The sequence below is a fragment of the Ruditapes philippinarum genome, unplaced genomic scaffold, assembly GCF_026571515.1.
Source record: "Ruditapes philippinarum isolate M1 unplaced genomic scaffold, ASM2657151v2 ctg1501_1_1_1_1, whole genome shotgun sequence".
NCBI classification, from domain to species: Eukaryota; Metazoa; Mollusca; class Bivalvia; order Venerida; family Veneridae; genus Ruditapes; species Ruditapes philippinarum.
This window is the reverse complement of record NW_026865261.1, coordinates 145,800-162,330: the sequence shown is the minus strand read 5'-3', so window position 1 is coordinate 162,330 and position 16,531 is coordinate 145,800. Positions and strand designations below refer to the sequence as shown.

Here is a 16,531-nt window from a genome sequence, read left to right as displayed (position 1 = left end):
ATCAGATGATAAAAATGGCGGTTTTCAATGCCTGTCGCAAATATTGCGAATATTTTAAGTTTACATTTATAGATATGTACTTCTCCGACGGTGTCAATGTTATCATGCTTCACGTGTTTTTAACGTATTCATGTTATCTATTTTTGCGTGCATTTATAAGATTAAATCTTTTGTATGAGTTCCCCGACGGTGTAGTGATTGCACGCTTATTTCGTCTTTTCATAATTCGCATGAGGTTTCATGCATAACACATTTGTTTTGGCCTTTTACAATGTATGTGTAAGATTTATACAGGAGGACTGTAAAACTGGAATAAAATAAAATGTATTAAAACAAGGAAAAAGGATTTATCCAATCTTGTGAAAGATTTTATAAAATAAAATTAAAAGGAAATTCACGACAATTCTCTCTTTTCCCTGGATATATATTTTGAACATTTAACTAATTAAAAGATGACGACCTGCAGCCAATTGTATAAACGATGGTTAAAATATACCACGGTAAGTTAATTACCGTGGTATATATTGTGGTTTGGTAACCGTGCAATTATAATATTTGTATATATAAATTACCACAAGGTAACCTAACCACGCAAAGCTGGCCTGTTCATATTCAAAGTGAATGTTTAAAACAGAACATGGGCGTTACCTTTCCAAATATGTGGATAGTTAAGTTTAGTGTTACAATAAAAGATTTACATGTACATAAATATGTACAATATACATATAAATAAGATAAGATAAAAGTAGACATGTATTGAAAATTCTTATCTTGATCGTTGAATCTTTCAGATATTAGATATGTCGTTATAGTTTTAACGACTTGTCACATATTTAGAGTAATAATGTGTAAGTTAGTTTGTTTTTGTACCATGACTATTTACTGTTTGTTTACTAACAGTATTTTATTTCATATGTGATAGGCTTGTTGTTTTAAGGTACAATACATAATCTTCTAGAGATGTTAGAATTTTAATGTTGGTTGTCAAACTTTGCATGAAATTATATTCATAAATGAAATAAAGTTTATATAACTTCCATACTTTATTTTTCTACAATAAGGGGATTTTCAATTTAAAGTGATGGATGTTTTGTCAATTTCGTTTAAAGGAAGATGTGGTGATAAGGGTAAGATGATGTAAGCGCATTAAATGCGTCAAGATTATCATTTATTAATAAGTGTTTTCTTTCAGCGACATTTATACAGACTGTTTTGTCTTGATTATTTTGTTTTGTTTTTCGTCTATTACATAAACATTATTGTCTTTATTGTATTATTATAGCGATATTTCTTTCTAGGCATTGTTGTTTTACTTCAGCGACTCTTTTATACAAGCACTATTGTTTTATTTCAGCATTTTTTATACAGACAGTATTGCCTTTATTGTTTTATTTCTATACCAACGACTTTAATACGTACCATATTGTCTTTATTGATCTATTTCAGCGCCTTTCATACAAATATTATTGTTTGATTACAACGACTTTTATACAGATATTATTGTCTTTATAGATTTATTTAGGCGACTTTTATACAGGTGTAATTCTTTTATTGCAGCGGTTTTTATACAGATACTGTTGACTTTATTGTTTTATTACGGCAACATTTGCACAGTCATTATTGTCTTTATTGATTTATTACAGCGACTTTAAAAAAGTCATTATTGTTGTCTTTATTGTTTTATTACAGGGGCTCTTACACTGACTGTATTATTTTACATATTGATTGCAATTGTTCAAGGTAAGCAGTAATTTATTTATTATTCAATCGGATTTCAAACAATGTCCATGCCTAGCATGTACCTCTACCTAGATTCCATATTTGCTTAAATTAAGGAAATCAAGTACATCACTATCATCTATATCTATGCATTTTTCCCTGTGCCTTTATATCAACCCAACATAGTTTCAACCAGTACATAAGATAATATATAAAACTAATTAATTAAAGTGACATTATGCTCATATTTTCATAGTCAAGTTGAGCTGATTTGACTTTATATTTCAAAAGATTGCCTGTCAAAGTGGTGTTTGACCAACAGTTGATATTGGAAAATGTTTAGGATAATATTATGAATCTGCCTAAAATTTAAAAAAGACTACCCCACTTTTTATAAACTAAGCGTTATACGTAAATTCTAACGGATAGTTACATAAATTTCATTTCCATTTGGATCTGTGTGTTATTTATTGTTTATGCGAACTTAATTATCAAATTGAGAGTATGTATGGTAAAATGAAAACCTTTTTTGATCTTCACACGTTCACTCACTATATATAATGTCACTAAGCGGTTAAACGAGATATTTCAATTTCATTTTCTAGGACCATTTCCTTCAGACGTTATTAGTTTACAAAAACAATATGTCAAAGCTAATAAGGTAATACAAAGATACATGTTGGGCATTTTTTCTTCTCTTAAGTAATCTAAACTTTATAATAATTACTAGATATCGGTGTCATTATACATTTACGCATTTACAAAATATTTTGTATTGAATGAGTTGAATCAGGTCGTAATATGGGAACCTTTGGCGAGTATAAAATGTTTTACCCAACACGTTCTATGATAAGTTATATATTTTTCCCCTATTGTAAAAGGTACACAAGGTGATTTATATTGCTATCAGTGTGCAGATGTCTCCAAAGCACGTGACTGTAGCGTCGTCAAGAAATGTGGACCGAATCAGGTACATTTTTTTTCATGACAGAGTTTAAAAATTAAATTTTCGTTACAAAATTCACAAATGTACGATTACGCTGTAATACACCTAATTAAATTATGTTATTTGTAATATTTCTATTGAAGAAGTCAAAATAACATGTTGCAAATCATTACCCTTGCAAATATAAAACGCAATTGTATATGTTTGTTGCAATTTGATTTTTTAATCTGGAAAAACTGCTTAAAATTTTAACTGAGATTCTTATCTTTTAATCTCTTTTTATAAAGGCATAACAAAAACGTGTGAATGAAATTTAAAGGAAACATTATATGATTTTTTTACTGACTTTGCTTTTTAAGGTGTGTTATTCAACTCAGAGCATAACAAGCAATGGTCATATATACAGGAAAATGGGATGCAGAGATGTATCGGTCAGTTTTGACTATTTAAATGCGCAAATCCGTTTGTAGATTAGAATATTGCTACTTTTACATAACACATGTATACAACTGATGTTCTTAAAGCAGTACAGTACCGCGAAATTTTTTTAATACATTTTAAAATACGTTTTAAACGTCTGCATACAAATTAAATTATGTAAAATAATTCATTTATTTGTTCCGACAAAGAACCAGTGTTAATTATAATACTGTATGCAACTTAATTGAGTAATATAATAAAAACTGCTTAGTATTACAAATTACTAGTAATTAAGGATACAGCTATTGACTATTGTTTTCTAGTTTACTAACCATCGCTGTTGCTTGGCAGAGCTTTAAGGAATTTCGATATGACATCTTTGTTCTCGTTTTAAAATCACCCTATTGACAAGACTTCAACGGTTTTGCGTTATATACACGTCCTGGTGGTTTTACTCCGTTAACTAAAACGATGAAATAATCAATGCAAATACATTGGTTAAAAAGGGACGAATTAACGTTGAAGATTAAGTTCTTGTCTTTAATCTTAATAACAATGTTTGCATACTTTATCACTTACATTATTTTTGTTTTGCTGTTAATCGACCACCGCTTAGCAATAATGTTTTATTTATTCTTCTTCTGAATAATAAAAGCAATGCAGTTCAACAACCGGCATTGTTGGTAAACGAGTCTTGTTCGGTAGCGAATTTTCAAAAGATGTAACTGGTATGGCTTTGAGAAGTTTAGGCGATACTATATTATGTGATGCCTGTTGCCATTCTAGCGTATGTCAGCCCAAACTTTGTAATGATGAAGGTAATTTTAAACATGTTTTTACATGGAAATGGTTTACTAAAGAGTAGTTTTCAGTTTAAAATAAAACCCTAGAATACTGCCCGTTTAAAAATGAAAGAATAGTTCATTATACAGATGATCGATCTTAACACATGTTAAATGTTACATAGATAGGATAACAGCTATTGAAATACTCATTGCGGTACATAAACGTATATGAAAAGTCAATTACTTACGGTATAAATGAAAAATGAAGCCCCTTTCTAGACTAAAACAAGAATGTGTAATCCTAAACGTAAACGTTTGCAATGAATAAAGAATAAAGATTTTATCAAATAAAGATCACTTCAAAACCTGTTTTACTAGTAGTTTGTTCCACAATAAACCCTAACCAAGTGGACCCGAAAACGAATTAGCATTGCAAAAGGTTGTAGAAAGAACAAACGATATGCAGCTTTGTCATTAGCATTCAAGACATTCAATTAAACATTGAACTATTCAAGAACTGAAGTTGACATACCTTTATATTTATGTAACATATATTTTAGCATGCACGTATGCATATAGATATGTGTCTTAGATTATAGGACGGATAGAGGACCGATATGCTTCAATTGTGACCATCAGACTCGGAACAGTCCGTGTACGAGTGTTCAGGAATGCGCTCGAGGTGACGTAAGTATAACGTCTAGCAATCAGTGTTCCACAATTACATGTAGATTATTCACCACAATTACAAGCACAATATTCAATTATATTGCTTTAAATTCAGAAAAAAAAATAAAACAAGACCAAGGTCACTAATGTGAAATCATCATGTGTTTAACATTTATGTAGAAAATATATTGTTCTTGTTTCTTGTTCTTAAATCGTTTTTCATATGGCCCTACTATTGTGGCATATTATTGCAAAGAGTTTAAGCTGCGGTCTCACTTACTCCCGGCAGAGCCCAGGACCATCTCGGTAACTTATCGGGATGATCCGGGACAATCCGGGATGAAATTATTGTTGCGGTCACACTAACCCCAGCAGCACTACGGTTATTCCCAACTTACCACCCAGGATGCGCTCCGGATCATTCAGGCAGAGCCCAGGTAAAGCTACAGTACATGCCGGTGCTCCCTCGATCGTTCCTGGATGACACCGGAAGAGTCCCGGTTGACCTAGGCAGAGCCCCGTTCGATCCAGGCAGAGCCCCGGCAGAGCCCAGGACGATCCAGGCAGAGCCCCAGTAGAACCCCGTTGGATTGAAAACGCGCGAATATGATTACATTGATACATAAACTTTATTTAATATAATATCTATTGTTCCAGAATAGTAGTAATTCATGATGATTTTCTGAAAAATCCTTATGCAAAACTGAATAGAAGGGAAATAGGAAGGGTTTTAATAAAAAAACAAGTGCAATCATCGCAAAATTGTCGTGAATTCTTTATGTTAAATGAAGCCGTGCTTTGCCGGGGCTCTACCGGGATCAACCGTTAGCTCCACCGTTCATCCTCCGGAGCTCGATGCCGGCATCCTCCGGGGCCTATGCCGGGCTTTTCTGCCGGCATTCACCGGGGCTCTGCCAGCATTCACCGGGCTCTTGCCAGCATTCACCTGGGCTCTACCGGTAGCTCTACCGGCTTATATCAATACCCCGGATTACCCCGGTTTTGTTCCGGCAAAGAGCTACGGTGTAAGCCCTCGGTCGTTCCGGCGGAGCTTTTAGGGATAAAGCCGGTAAAACTTAATACTTCCCCGGATCATTCCCGGACCACCCCGGTTATAGTTAAATATTTTTATCTCATTCGGGGTCGAATGTCGGATGTTCCCGGATCATCCAGGACGTTGCCGACAGAGTTACGGATGAACCCCTTTTGTTCCCGGTCGTACCCCTGTCGTTTCACGGATCACCCCGGACGTGTAACGTACCGGGGCTCTGCCGGAGCTCTACCGGGATGTAATTGAGACTGTAGCTTTACCAAATAAGTATTGCGCTAACTAAAACTGACTATGTAGTGTAAACACAATACATTACATATATTTATCAGGCTAACTTAGTTTTAATATTGTTTTTCTGTTCGAAGTTTAAAATAACGAAAATATTTAATTTCCCCAAACCCCCCAAAAAATTCCCCGGGAAAGGGAACAGGGAAAAAAAACTATTTACAATAGTAAACCCGAAATCCCTTATTTTGGTTTAGTTTTTTTTGGTAAAAATTATCCCTCCCATAGTTTTATGTTCAATTTAATCATTTTGTAGTAGAAGATATTTTAATATGTTGTATTTTTATGAATTAAGGCATGCACTCTCAGCTTTGCTGCCGGAAGTCATGACCTTTTACAATCAAGCTGCATGTCAAAACGTTTAGTATTCATTTCAACTATAATCCTATTTAAAAAATCAAATTTTTGAGAAAACATTTTATAATTTACATTATTGTGTTTTCACCGGGCTATATGTAAAATGGTTTTTCTTTTGGAATATGAACCCATGCCGCATTTTGATGGAAATTATTCCCGATGGCTGGAACTCATTATTTTTTAAAAACTTGCATTTTCTCCAAATGGATTTTCGCAATATTTTTTCTCTTACGTTTAAATATGTCTATTAAATTTGACAAAGCGTTAAAATTGTCTTAAATGTTTTAGAATGTTATATAAGAAACATTCATCTAAAATATGACTTTATTTGCATTTACCACCCCCCCCTCCCTATTTCCTACGAGAATAAAAAGCAACTTCATCGTGTTTTTTAAAATGTCAATGGTTATCTTTAAAAAATCTATATAAATTCACTATTATGCTAGGGGGGATGTAACCCAAAGATAAAACAATTATTGTTATTTGAAATGTTATAATCCTATCACACCAGGGACAACTATAACATTATAGGGTATAACATGTACAATTATTTCGTTTTGCATAAGCAACAGATATTTACATACACCTCTAAATGTAAAAATGAAAAGAAAAGTATAATAGGTTTTCAGTTTGTTCATATGTCTAATCAAAGTGAAAACCATTTATGAGATTCCGATAAGATCATGTTAGAGATCCACGGAATGTTAATTGATAAAGTTCATAAAGTGGGATTTTCAAGAATCCAAAATCTGAATCAACATCGGCATCACCTATAAATGATAAATCCAGCGGGATCTTTCCAGATCCCAAACGGACACAACTTGATCCCACCTGAACTTGCTTGTTTAAAGATTAGTATTCTCTATGTTTTTGTTTTCAAACTTCCAACTGGGACAAAAAAGGGATAAATTTCAATCACCTAAATGGTTCAACTAGACAATTCATTCTCACAAAACTATTTAGGCATAAAATCTACAAAGCTTGGTCGAACTAAAATAGTTGAATTGAATATTTTCTTGTTTGTTTGCTTCATTTTTATCAGACCCAGGTATAATAAAATTTCAATCAACTCAAATGATATAATTTCAACATAAAGTTTTTCAACCATCAATCAAACTGAATAAATATTGGACTTAAAAGAGGCTGTATGCTCGAAAATGCACGTTAACATTATCCTAGGATGTATTTATCAAAAATTTATGTCTAAAATTGACATTTGAATACAAAAACACCAACATTTATGACTTTGTTATATCAAAATATGCATCAAATAAAGTACAGTGTAATCATTGTATGCACATAATGATAAAAACGATAGCCTTTATTATGAAGTGTTTATTGCAAAGCAGGGTTAAAACCTAATATTTAATCGCTTGGCCTCGCAAGTTTTCCGTTTTATTGAGTAATCATGTTTAAGAGAAGTATATGAAAATAATATTAAAAGTTATACAATTATATATGGGCAGTAAAGTATATTTTGTGTAGCCTTATAGCACTGTTTTAAATTAAGTTGATATCGCTTCATGTTTAGGTTGGAATACTCAAACATCTGCGCTGCGGTGGCATATAACGATTCATCTGTGTGTGTGTGTGCGTGCGTGTGCGCGTGCGTGCGTATGTGCGTGCGTGTTTGTATGCTTGTGTGTTCTATAGATAATATAGTGAACTTAAAATATCTTTTTTTTTTGAAAGACCACTAGTATAATTTCAACCAAACTTGGCAGGGCTTCCAAAGTTGTTCAAAGAATTTCATTCCATGCAGAAATCTGGTTGCCACGGCAACAAAAAGGAATTATAAGAATAAATTGAAAAGATCTTCTTGTAAATACCCAAAAGGCCTAGAGCATAAATATTTTGCATAAGGCATTGTCTTGTAGACCTCAACTAAGATTGTTCAGATTATAGCCCTGGGGTCAAAATTGGCCCCGCCCTGGGGGTCTTTGTTTTTTTTTTACTATATGTACATATAGTAAAAAAATAAAATACCTTCATGTCAGAAGGTACAAGGCTTATAGCTTTGATATTTGGTATATGATATTATATATAGAGGTACTCTACCAAAGTTGTTAAAATATTTCATCTAGTGTCAAAATCATCCCCGCCCCGGGGTCATAGGTTTTCCTTTTATGTATATATCAAAATCTTTAAAAAAATCATCTTCTCGAAATTGACAAAGGCTAGAGGTTTGATATTTTGCATGATACATTGTGTAGTTAGCCACTACCAAGACTGTTCAAATTATAGCCCTGGGTCAAAATTGGCCCCACCCCGGGGGTCATTGATTTTCAATATGTACATATAGTACAAAAATGAAAATCTTATTATCTGAAGGTACAAGGCTTAGAGCTTTGATATTTTGTATATGATATCATATATAGGTACTCTACTTAAGTTGTTCAAATTTTGCCTCTAGTGTCAAAATCAGCCCTACCCCGGGGCCATAGGTTTTTCTTATATGTATATAGTAAAAACTTTAAAAATGACAAATCCTAGAGGTTAGCTATTTTGTATGAAACATTGTGTAGTGAACCTTTAGCAAGATTGTTCAAATTATTGCCCTGGGGTCAAAATTGACCCTGCCCCGGGGGTCATTGATTTTAAGTCATTATGTACATATTGTTAACAAATAAAAATCTTATTGTCTGAAGATACAAGGCTTAGAACTTTGATGTTTGCTTTACAATATCGGTCATAGGTCATCTACAAAAGTTGTTCAAATTTTGCCCCTGGTGTCAAAATTGGCTCTGCCCGGGGGCATTGATTTTCATTATGTACACATAGTAAAACAAAATTTAAAACAAATGTTTTCTGAATTGGAGAAAGCTACAGCTTAGATATTTGACATGAATTTTTTTTGGTGGACCTGTATCAAGATTGTTTGAATTAAACCCTTGAGTCAAAACATTACCTTGACCAAGGAGACAGTGACCTAGGTTCTTGTCTTTGTTGTACTGCCATGAAATTTGAACTATGTGCACAGTTTAAGTTGTAAAATTGAACTTTGATATTAGGTGACCTAGATTTTTATGATGTGACCTACATGTACTTTCTTGTCCTTTGATGTGCAGCTATGAAAGTTGAACTATGTGCACAGCTAAAGATGTGAACTTTGATATCAGCTGGCCTAGATTTTGACAAAGTGTCTTCGTTGTCCTTTGCTGTACAGTCATAAAAATGTTGGCCATGTAAAATATGACCTTCACAACCACATTCACTAGACTCAACTGCATTGATAGATTCCTACTCTGATCTTTTATTTGAATAACAATAGATTTAACCGCTAATTTGATAAGAAGAATTAGATAAGTCAGTGGTCTTTGCATTATGGCATTCTCCCATGGTATAGAATCAAAAACAAATTCAATCTTTTTTTATCATGCTTCATAACAGTTACAATTTGTGCTTACCCAGGGAAAATTTGTTTATCTAAAACAAATTGGCTAAGCATAAATATCTCTGAAAATAATATAAGCATTAATATTGCAACTATTTAATGTTTTCAACACCCATTTTATCGAGACGGCTTGAATTGTAACAGCTGGAATCGAAATAAATAGCATCAGTTTTAAAGCAGAACGCCTCCAGATTCATGCTAATTTTCATGAAAATTTTAAAAATCTATTGAAAAGTATGTTATAGTAAAGTATCCAAAGGAAGCAATTTACACATTATCAATGACACTTGTAATGTGCGTAAATTACCGAATAGATTAAGATATGCAAAAAATTGCAATTAATGCGTTAGTAACGCAGAAGAAATATAGTTGTAAATACTAAAAAAATCAGTCATTAACCGCACATAACATATAAATTATTACTTGCATCTCAAATCTTATTACCTGTACACGTTTCTCAAATTTGATTTTTAAAACATATTTCGGCTCATCAAGCACGTGGCTTTAATTAAAATTTAACTGAAAATTCAAAGCATTTAGTTGTATCAATGTTATTATTTTATTATGATAATTGATATACAAATATTAGTACCATGAATATTAATTAAGATGATCGATTAAGCAAGGCATTAAAGCATATTGATTTAACATGCATTTCAAACTTGGACTATATTTCTTTGATTGTAATTGGGATAGAGTACATAAAGGGTGAATTAATTTGTTTACAACTGCTCTATGACAGATAAACAAGTTAATTTTAGTGTATATATGTTAACATCTACCGACCTTTTCTTAAAGATTTGCGAACGAGTAGCTAGTGCTAACAATTTCCACAAGACGAATGACACATGCTTTAGTTGTTGTACTGCTGACGTGTGTAACACCGGATGTAACAACGTTGTCCACGAAGTAACGGCTAATACAACCCCATCAGGACAACTTTTAACAAAACTTTCAACACGTGGTACTTAGTGATGATTGATTTACTTTATTTTTCATGATTTTTCGTGTTTGACATATGTATGAATGGATGGATGGATGGATATTTTATCGGCCCACTTCAACCTTACATAAATTTGTTCTTATTTACTTTTGTAAGTGATAGCGTATAATAAAAATCATTTCTTGATATCAGCAGTCCGACAATAATTATAATTATCCAATAGCATAACACTATTAATTTATTTCAATACGACTGTAAAATAAGAATGTTTATAATCACGAAAATGATACAACCCACATTGTACAAGGCTAGTTAATAACGTAAAACATTTACATTTATTTTAAGATAACTTGATATCATGTTTGAATAACTTAATACTGTAATGGTTTGTTTAATGTTGCAGCTGCATGTAAGGACACTACACCTGAGGCAACCTGTAAGCTTGCGGCTAGTATAGTTTGTCAAGATCTTGCTCATGCGAGAAATGCTAATTGTGAACATTACTGTGGCTTTTGTTGAGAGTATGAATACATTTTGAAAACTGTCCCAGAATATTTGATTACTTTACACCACCTACATGGAATGAATGAATTATGCATGACATGATGTAAATAAAATAAACGTTTTAGTTATCAGTTACATGTCAGACCACATTTGTTTTTAAGGACACTTAATTTACCATAAAGCAAAACATAGTAAATGTGAAACAAGATGGCCAGTATATTGACAGCAAATCCATATTTAATTGATCGTCAAAGCTTTCGATAAGAATTCGCTAAAATGATCAGATAAGGTCAAATACGATAAGATACGATTGGAAATGTGTCTATTATTGATACTTGCGTCAGCAGTTTATTATGGTTACATGTAAAACATCTCAAATTCACTCGATCTACTGGGCTTATAAGTCACCTTTTATATAAAGCAATATGAAAGCTAAACACCTAGAAACTTTAAGGTCAAAATACATCTCATCGGATAACATGTTCGACAAAAAGTGTTTCGTAAAAAGATAACGTTTTAATAAGAAAATGAAATGATGCCAGTATCTTATAATAAGCAGATAACCTGAAAATAAGTAGATTTAACGGTAGACAAGCCAAAATTAAATAGCACGTGCTAATTAGAAGATGCGTTTATCTAAAACAGTATGAAAGTATGCAGATCACATGGCAGGCAAGTTTGGCTAAAATGTTATGTGTACTTTCTGCAGAGCATTGACATCATACATTTGAAAATCAGACAAAGTTTTATCATTCAGAAAGCATATAATGGAAGGACAGGTCTGCATGATGATAATAATCTAACGTTTGTCAATCAATAGGCAAGAAGCAAACAAAATTCAGATTTAATTATTAAAAAATCAACTGTTAAGAATGTAGTTATCAATGTTTTAGATTCAATAATTCCGCTAATGTTATTCGTAATGTACATAATCGCTTACTGTAACCTTTGACATTTATAAATTTATCACTGGGCTCTTACCGCTGTCTAATCGGAGTCCGCCAGAAACATTCCATTCTATGTAACAGAAAAGTCGGTTGTTCTACTAAGACACATGCAGGTGTCAAAGCACACTAACATACGAGTACCAGAGGTCTTCCTCACTCACATAATTTGGAAAGTGGCATTATAACCTGCCAAAATACTACTAAATACAGATATACACAAACAAACGAATAAAACAAATCTTACACGGGGAGAGTAGAAATCAACATTGCCTTTGCTTAAACCCTGGACAACTCACTATGCATATAAGACAACACATGTACCTGTTATGGTAAAAGCGGCTTTCTCACACTCGAGTATGATTTAGCTTAACTTGGTGCATGACAGTCGGAAAAGAAAGTGTACATAACAGTGAACAAACAAGTTGTCAAAAATAAAACTTCAAATATCATTTTTTTGCCGAAGGGATAAGGTGATTATTAAACATTAAGCGTGACCTCACAACACCATGGTCATATTATCATGATAAAATCGAAAAGTATTTCAGCATGTACAATAACTAACATTAGGTGGAACTTAGTTATTACTCTAGGGTGATTTACGATTAGCTTCTATGTCTAACTTTATTTTGTTACGTTTATGTTTTTCTTTTTTCAAAGATTGATTTGTTATTCATTTACAAGTCGGAAAATACATTGTATTATTCTTTTGAAATTATATAATTCAAATATAAACAAACAAGTAAGTATTGTACTTTGTGTTACTCTATCATTTTTGCCGAATTTGTTTTTAACGTTTCTCAAGATTACAATCGTTAGTTTGCTGAATTTAAATTTTGGGGACATGCACTGCAGCAGACATTTTCACAAAAAATCTTACGATTTATCTTAAGTTTTTCACTTACGATAATCGTAAGTTAAATCTTAAGTCATTTTCACAAAGCCACTCGTTAGTTAAAATTTTATCTTAAGATAAAAAATTCACTTACGATAAATCTTACGACAAAAACATCCCTAGCAACGTTCATTTGCATACTCTATATTTGATTCCGGTTTTAAAATCAAGTAATCAAGAGCTTGAAATATCTATTGAACACAATCAAATTTCAATAAGAACAAAAAATGATTCAAACTGATCTAATTTATATCTTGATTGAAGATAATTATATATATCTAAAAGATTCAGAAAGAAGGTCTACTATGTTATTAATAAATAAAAATGTACCACTAGTACATGCTGGCAATGAAATCGTACTCACCAATTGTACAAATTATAAGTTTTCAATAATACTAGTCTACAGTATAGTTCATATTATTTTAAACTATTCATAACCCTCTCCATCGTGACGTCATCAAGTCATGACGTCACAAATGTATATGTTGGAAAAATAATTATAGATCTACCTCAATTTGTGTTATTTAAACATGTTAAAGCATACTGTTTGCTTAATATTTAGTTGTCCTCCAACTTTTTGTTTGTTTTTATTCAGTTTAGGTAATAGATACAAGATATTTTACCCTTAAGAGAGAAAAAATTACACTTACGAACGGCGAAGACCTATCGTAAAGTTACGACAGATTTTGCACTTAAGATTTTCTTAAGATGTTTTGTGAAAAGGAGATTTATCATAAGATTTCTCTTACGACAAAAAATTGTCGTAAGATTTTTTTGTGAAAATGTCTGCAGAAATTTAAGAACAGTCAAATCAAGGAGTAAAGATATATTTAGAAAACGAGTTAACAACGGACGTGCATGTTGACCTTGCTTTATACTGGCTGCAAAAGTTAATCATTTTTGTACAAACGGGCTAGTGTTTATTGGGAGTTCGATTTTTATTTTAAATGCATTGTATTTTCTTTTATTTTAGAAGACATACCGACACTTTAACGGTCTCTTACTATGATGGTAACGGGATACCCAAGATGCCCATTTGTGCACTAGCAGCTGCAAGCATTGCATCAGCACGCACAATTCTTTTTCAAATACGTAGTACAATGATTCTAAGAAAGCGTGTAAAGTCTAGAGGACCTATTAATATTATTCATGTATCATTATGAACACTTATTCGTGCACTTTTATGGTATTAAAATAAATTTTAATACAACCATCCGAAGAGCAAGCAAAGTCACAATTGTCTTTCAGAAACATCGACGTTCCGATAGCTTTTTTACATGACAAAAATCCAGAAGTCTCAGCGGAATTTGAACCCACGTAACCTTAACACCTCGACCACGAACGCCCTATAGCTGGCTATCAATACTATTTTTTAAATAGCAAAATGTTTAAGAACACATTTAATTTACATCAGTATTTATTATCGATGTATATTCAAAATTTTAACAAATTAATTTCATCAAAAAATAAATTGTCAAAGCTCCTTTAGCAAAATCCGCAAAAATGAGAACATCCGGCGTGACTTGCCTTATCTTTGTCACTACACGCAATGCTTGAAGCAAGTTCACAAGTAACTGACGATGATCTATCAACGCAAGGACCTGTGAAAGCATAGGTGGTTTAAAGCTCCGGAATAAAATGATAAACTGAAGATAATATTACAAATCATTGGCTGAAACTATTTATCGTTTGTTTTGGTTTTTCTCTTTAACATTTTATAGGTCGTAGTTATACTATTTTAAGAAATAAAATAAGAATGTAGAAACATTTCGGACCTGTGAAATCATAAAGACGACATAAAACATCGAACAAAAATATGTCAAAGATATGATTATTTAATTTAATAAATTGTATAAACGTAATACATGCAGCAAAAGCTATCTACAATAAACATAAAACGACATAATTATTATAGAGTCTACTTCAAATGACTTTATTCTATTTTGAAACAAGTTTAAACACAGGAAACGTTTGAGTGATAAAACATTTAAATGCTTGAAAGTAATAATAGTAAGTAAGAAAACACAGTAGTCTAGATTACAAAAATAAACATGATGCTTACAATGATGGTGAAAAAAGCTACCAAAGATACTATTAAAATGAAAACTAACTTTATTATGATAAAAATGATGATGTTAGTGGTAATGATAATAACTGTCCTTGATTAGAACACAAACAAATGATTTTGATTATGTTGATGAAGCAATAACTATGATAATAATGATGCTAATGCGTATTGTCCTTACGTTTTGTTGTATGTGCGTTGTTGTAAGGTATACTTGTACAATTGGCATTACATAAATCATTGTCACAGCATCTCCAACATACATCCGTGGTTGTCTCAGGTATATGGAAATGACAACACGTCTGAAAATAATTATGATATTTTGAAACTCTTTTTTAACTGGGATCCTTGTTGGTTATCCTTAGTTCTTATGTCGTGCAGGAGTTGCGTTCATTGAAAGCTGCCCTTCCTTGTTGATATTGTCGTTCATATTATGATATACTTACGTGATTCGCCTGGCACCCAAGCGTGGCGAAATTACAGCATTGCACAAAAAAGCCACCATATTATAAAGCTAGGTTGTTAGAAAATAATGCAATGCTTATATGAACAATTTATGCTAGAAACGTACCGTTGAAATGTTACCTATGTGTAAGATCAATCCCACCTAGATTTGCTAAATTTCATACTTAGAATTTTACTTACCGCCTCGTAAAAACGCATCCCCTTCTAAGCAGTGTTCCTGATGTGTGATGTGTGGAGAAACTTTGATAACATGACTGAAAATAACAGATTGAAATAATAACAGGAAAAAAAAAAAAAGCGACTGCAATTTTGTTGTGCGATCAACCCTTGAGAGCAGCTACAACAAACAACCAAACAATGAATAACCTTCTTGACAACTCTAACATCTGTAGTTTGCTTCTGATATAGAAATCACTTAACCAAAAGCAAGGCAATAATACACTGCATATTACCCCACCTTTTGGACTTAACGGATGTGGGGGGGGGGGGGGGGGGTGTTAGGGATCTTTTGCAATTTTATCATTACTCAAATACAGACTCAATCAAACCGAGTATATTGCAATTCTCCGTGTGAATTTTTGTTGTGATTATTGCTTTCAAAGGGGATAACTTTTTGTCCAGTTTTTTGTTCAATTTGGTCTTTTGTTATGAAACATTTAAGTTACGTCAAAACAAACGTGTTTAATATGACAATATGTTCTATAATAAACAGCCGGGTTTTTCCCCCCAACTATGTGAAAGCCATCGCATGTTGTAATGCATAAAAAAGTAATCAGGTGTTAAAATTTAATTTTACAAAAATACGCTTCGTCACCAGCGTCATATACGTCACAAGTGAACAGTGTAAATGCATTTAAAAGCAACAAATCAGTGCCGAATTTTATGAAATGAACTACGACTTTGTTCCCGGACATTTACCTCATCAGCGTCCACAGACCTGTCGGATTTTCAATGCAAGATCAGATTGGTGATTGGGCGTCACAATTGAAAACATAAGCTGGTCCAAGTTGAGAGGCACCTGCAAAATAGATAGGTGGCAAAATATTCCCCTTTTTCCTTCAAATATGTATTTTTTCTTGATATCGCTAC

The 16,531-nt window shown here is 32.6% G+C and overlaps 2 protein-coding genes and 1 long non-coding RNA gene across 3 annotated transcripts; 2 read left to right on the top strand and 1 right to left on the bottom strand.

Moving 5' to 3' along the window:
- The first annotated feature begins 779 nt into the window (after positions 1–779).
- On the top strand, positions 780–7,067 carry LOC132728417 (uncharacterized). Its single transcript, XM_060714061.1, has 8 exons — positions 780–848; positions 1,690–1,740; positions 2,601–2,689; positions 3,025–3,096; positions 3,741–3,903; positions 4,463–4,557; positions 6,171–6,239; positions 6,972–7,067. Exons 1-8 carry the CDS (start codon positions 845–847, stop codon positions 7,065–7,067), a joined length of 639 nt encoding a protein of 212 aa, XP_060570044.1. The 5' UTR covers positions 780–844.
- A 3,279-nt stretch (positions 7,068–10,346) lies between these two features.
- On the top strand, positions 10,347–11,113 carry LOC132728405 (uncharacterized). The gene is made up of 2 exons (XM_060714053.1): positions 10,347–10,590; positions 10,973–11,113. Exons 1-2 carry the CDS (start codon positions 10,362–10,364, stop codon positions 11,086–11,088), a joined length of 345 nt encoding a protein of 114 aa, XP_060570036.1. The 5' UTR covers positions 10,347–10,361; the 3' UTR covers positions 11,089–11,113.
- Positions 11,114–14,311: 3,198 nt separating this feature from the next.
- Positions 14,312–15,288, bottom strand: LOC132728406 (uncharacterized). Its single transcript, XR_009625480.1, has 2 exons — positions 15,159–15,288; positions 14,312–14,513 (listed from the first exon to the last, which is right to left on the bottom strand). It is a non-coding gene; the product is annotated as an uncharacterized LOC132728406 (long non-coding RNA).
- Positions 15,289–16,531: the final 1,243 nt, after the last annotated feature.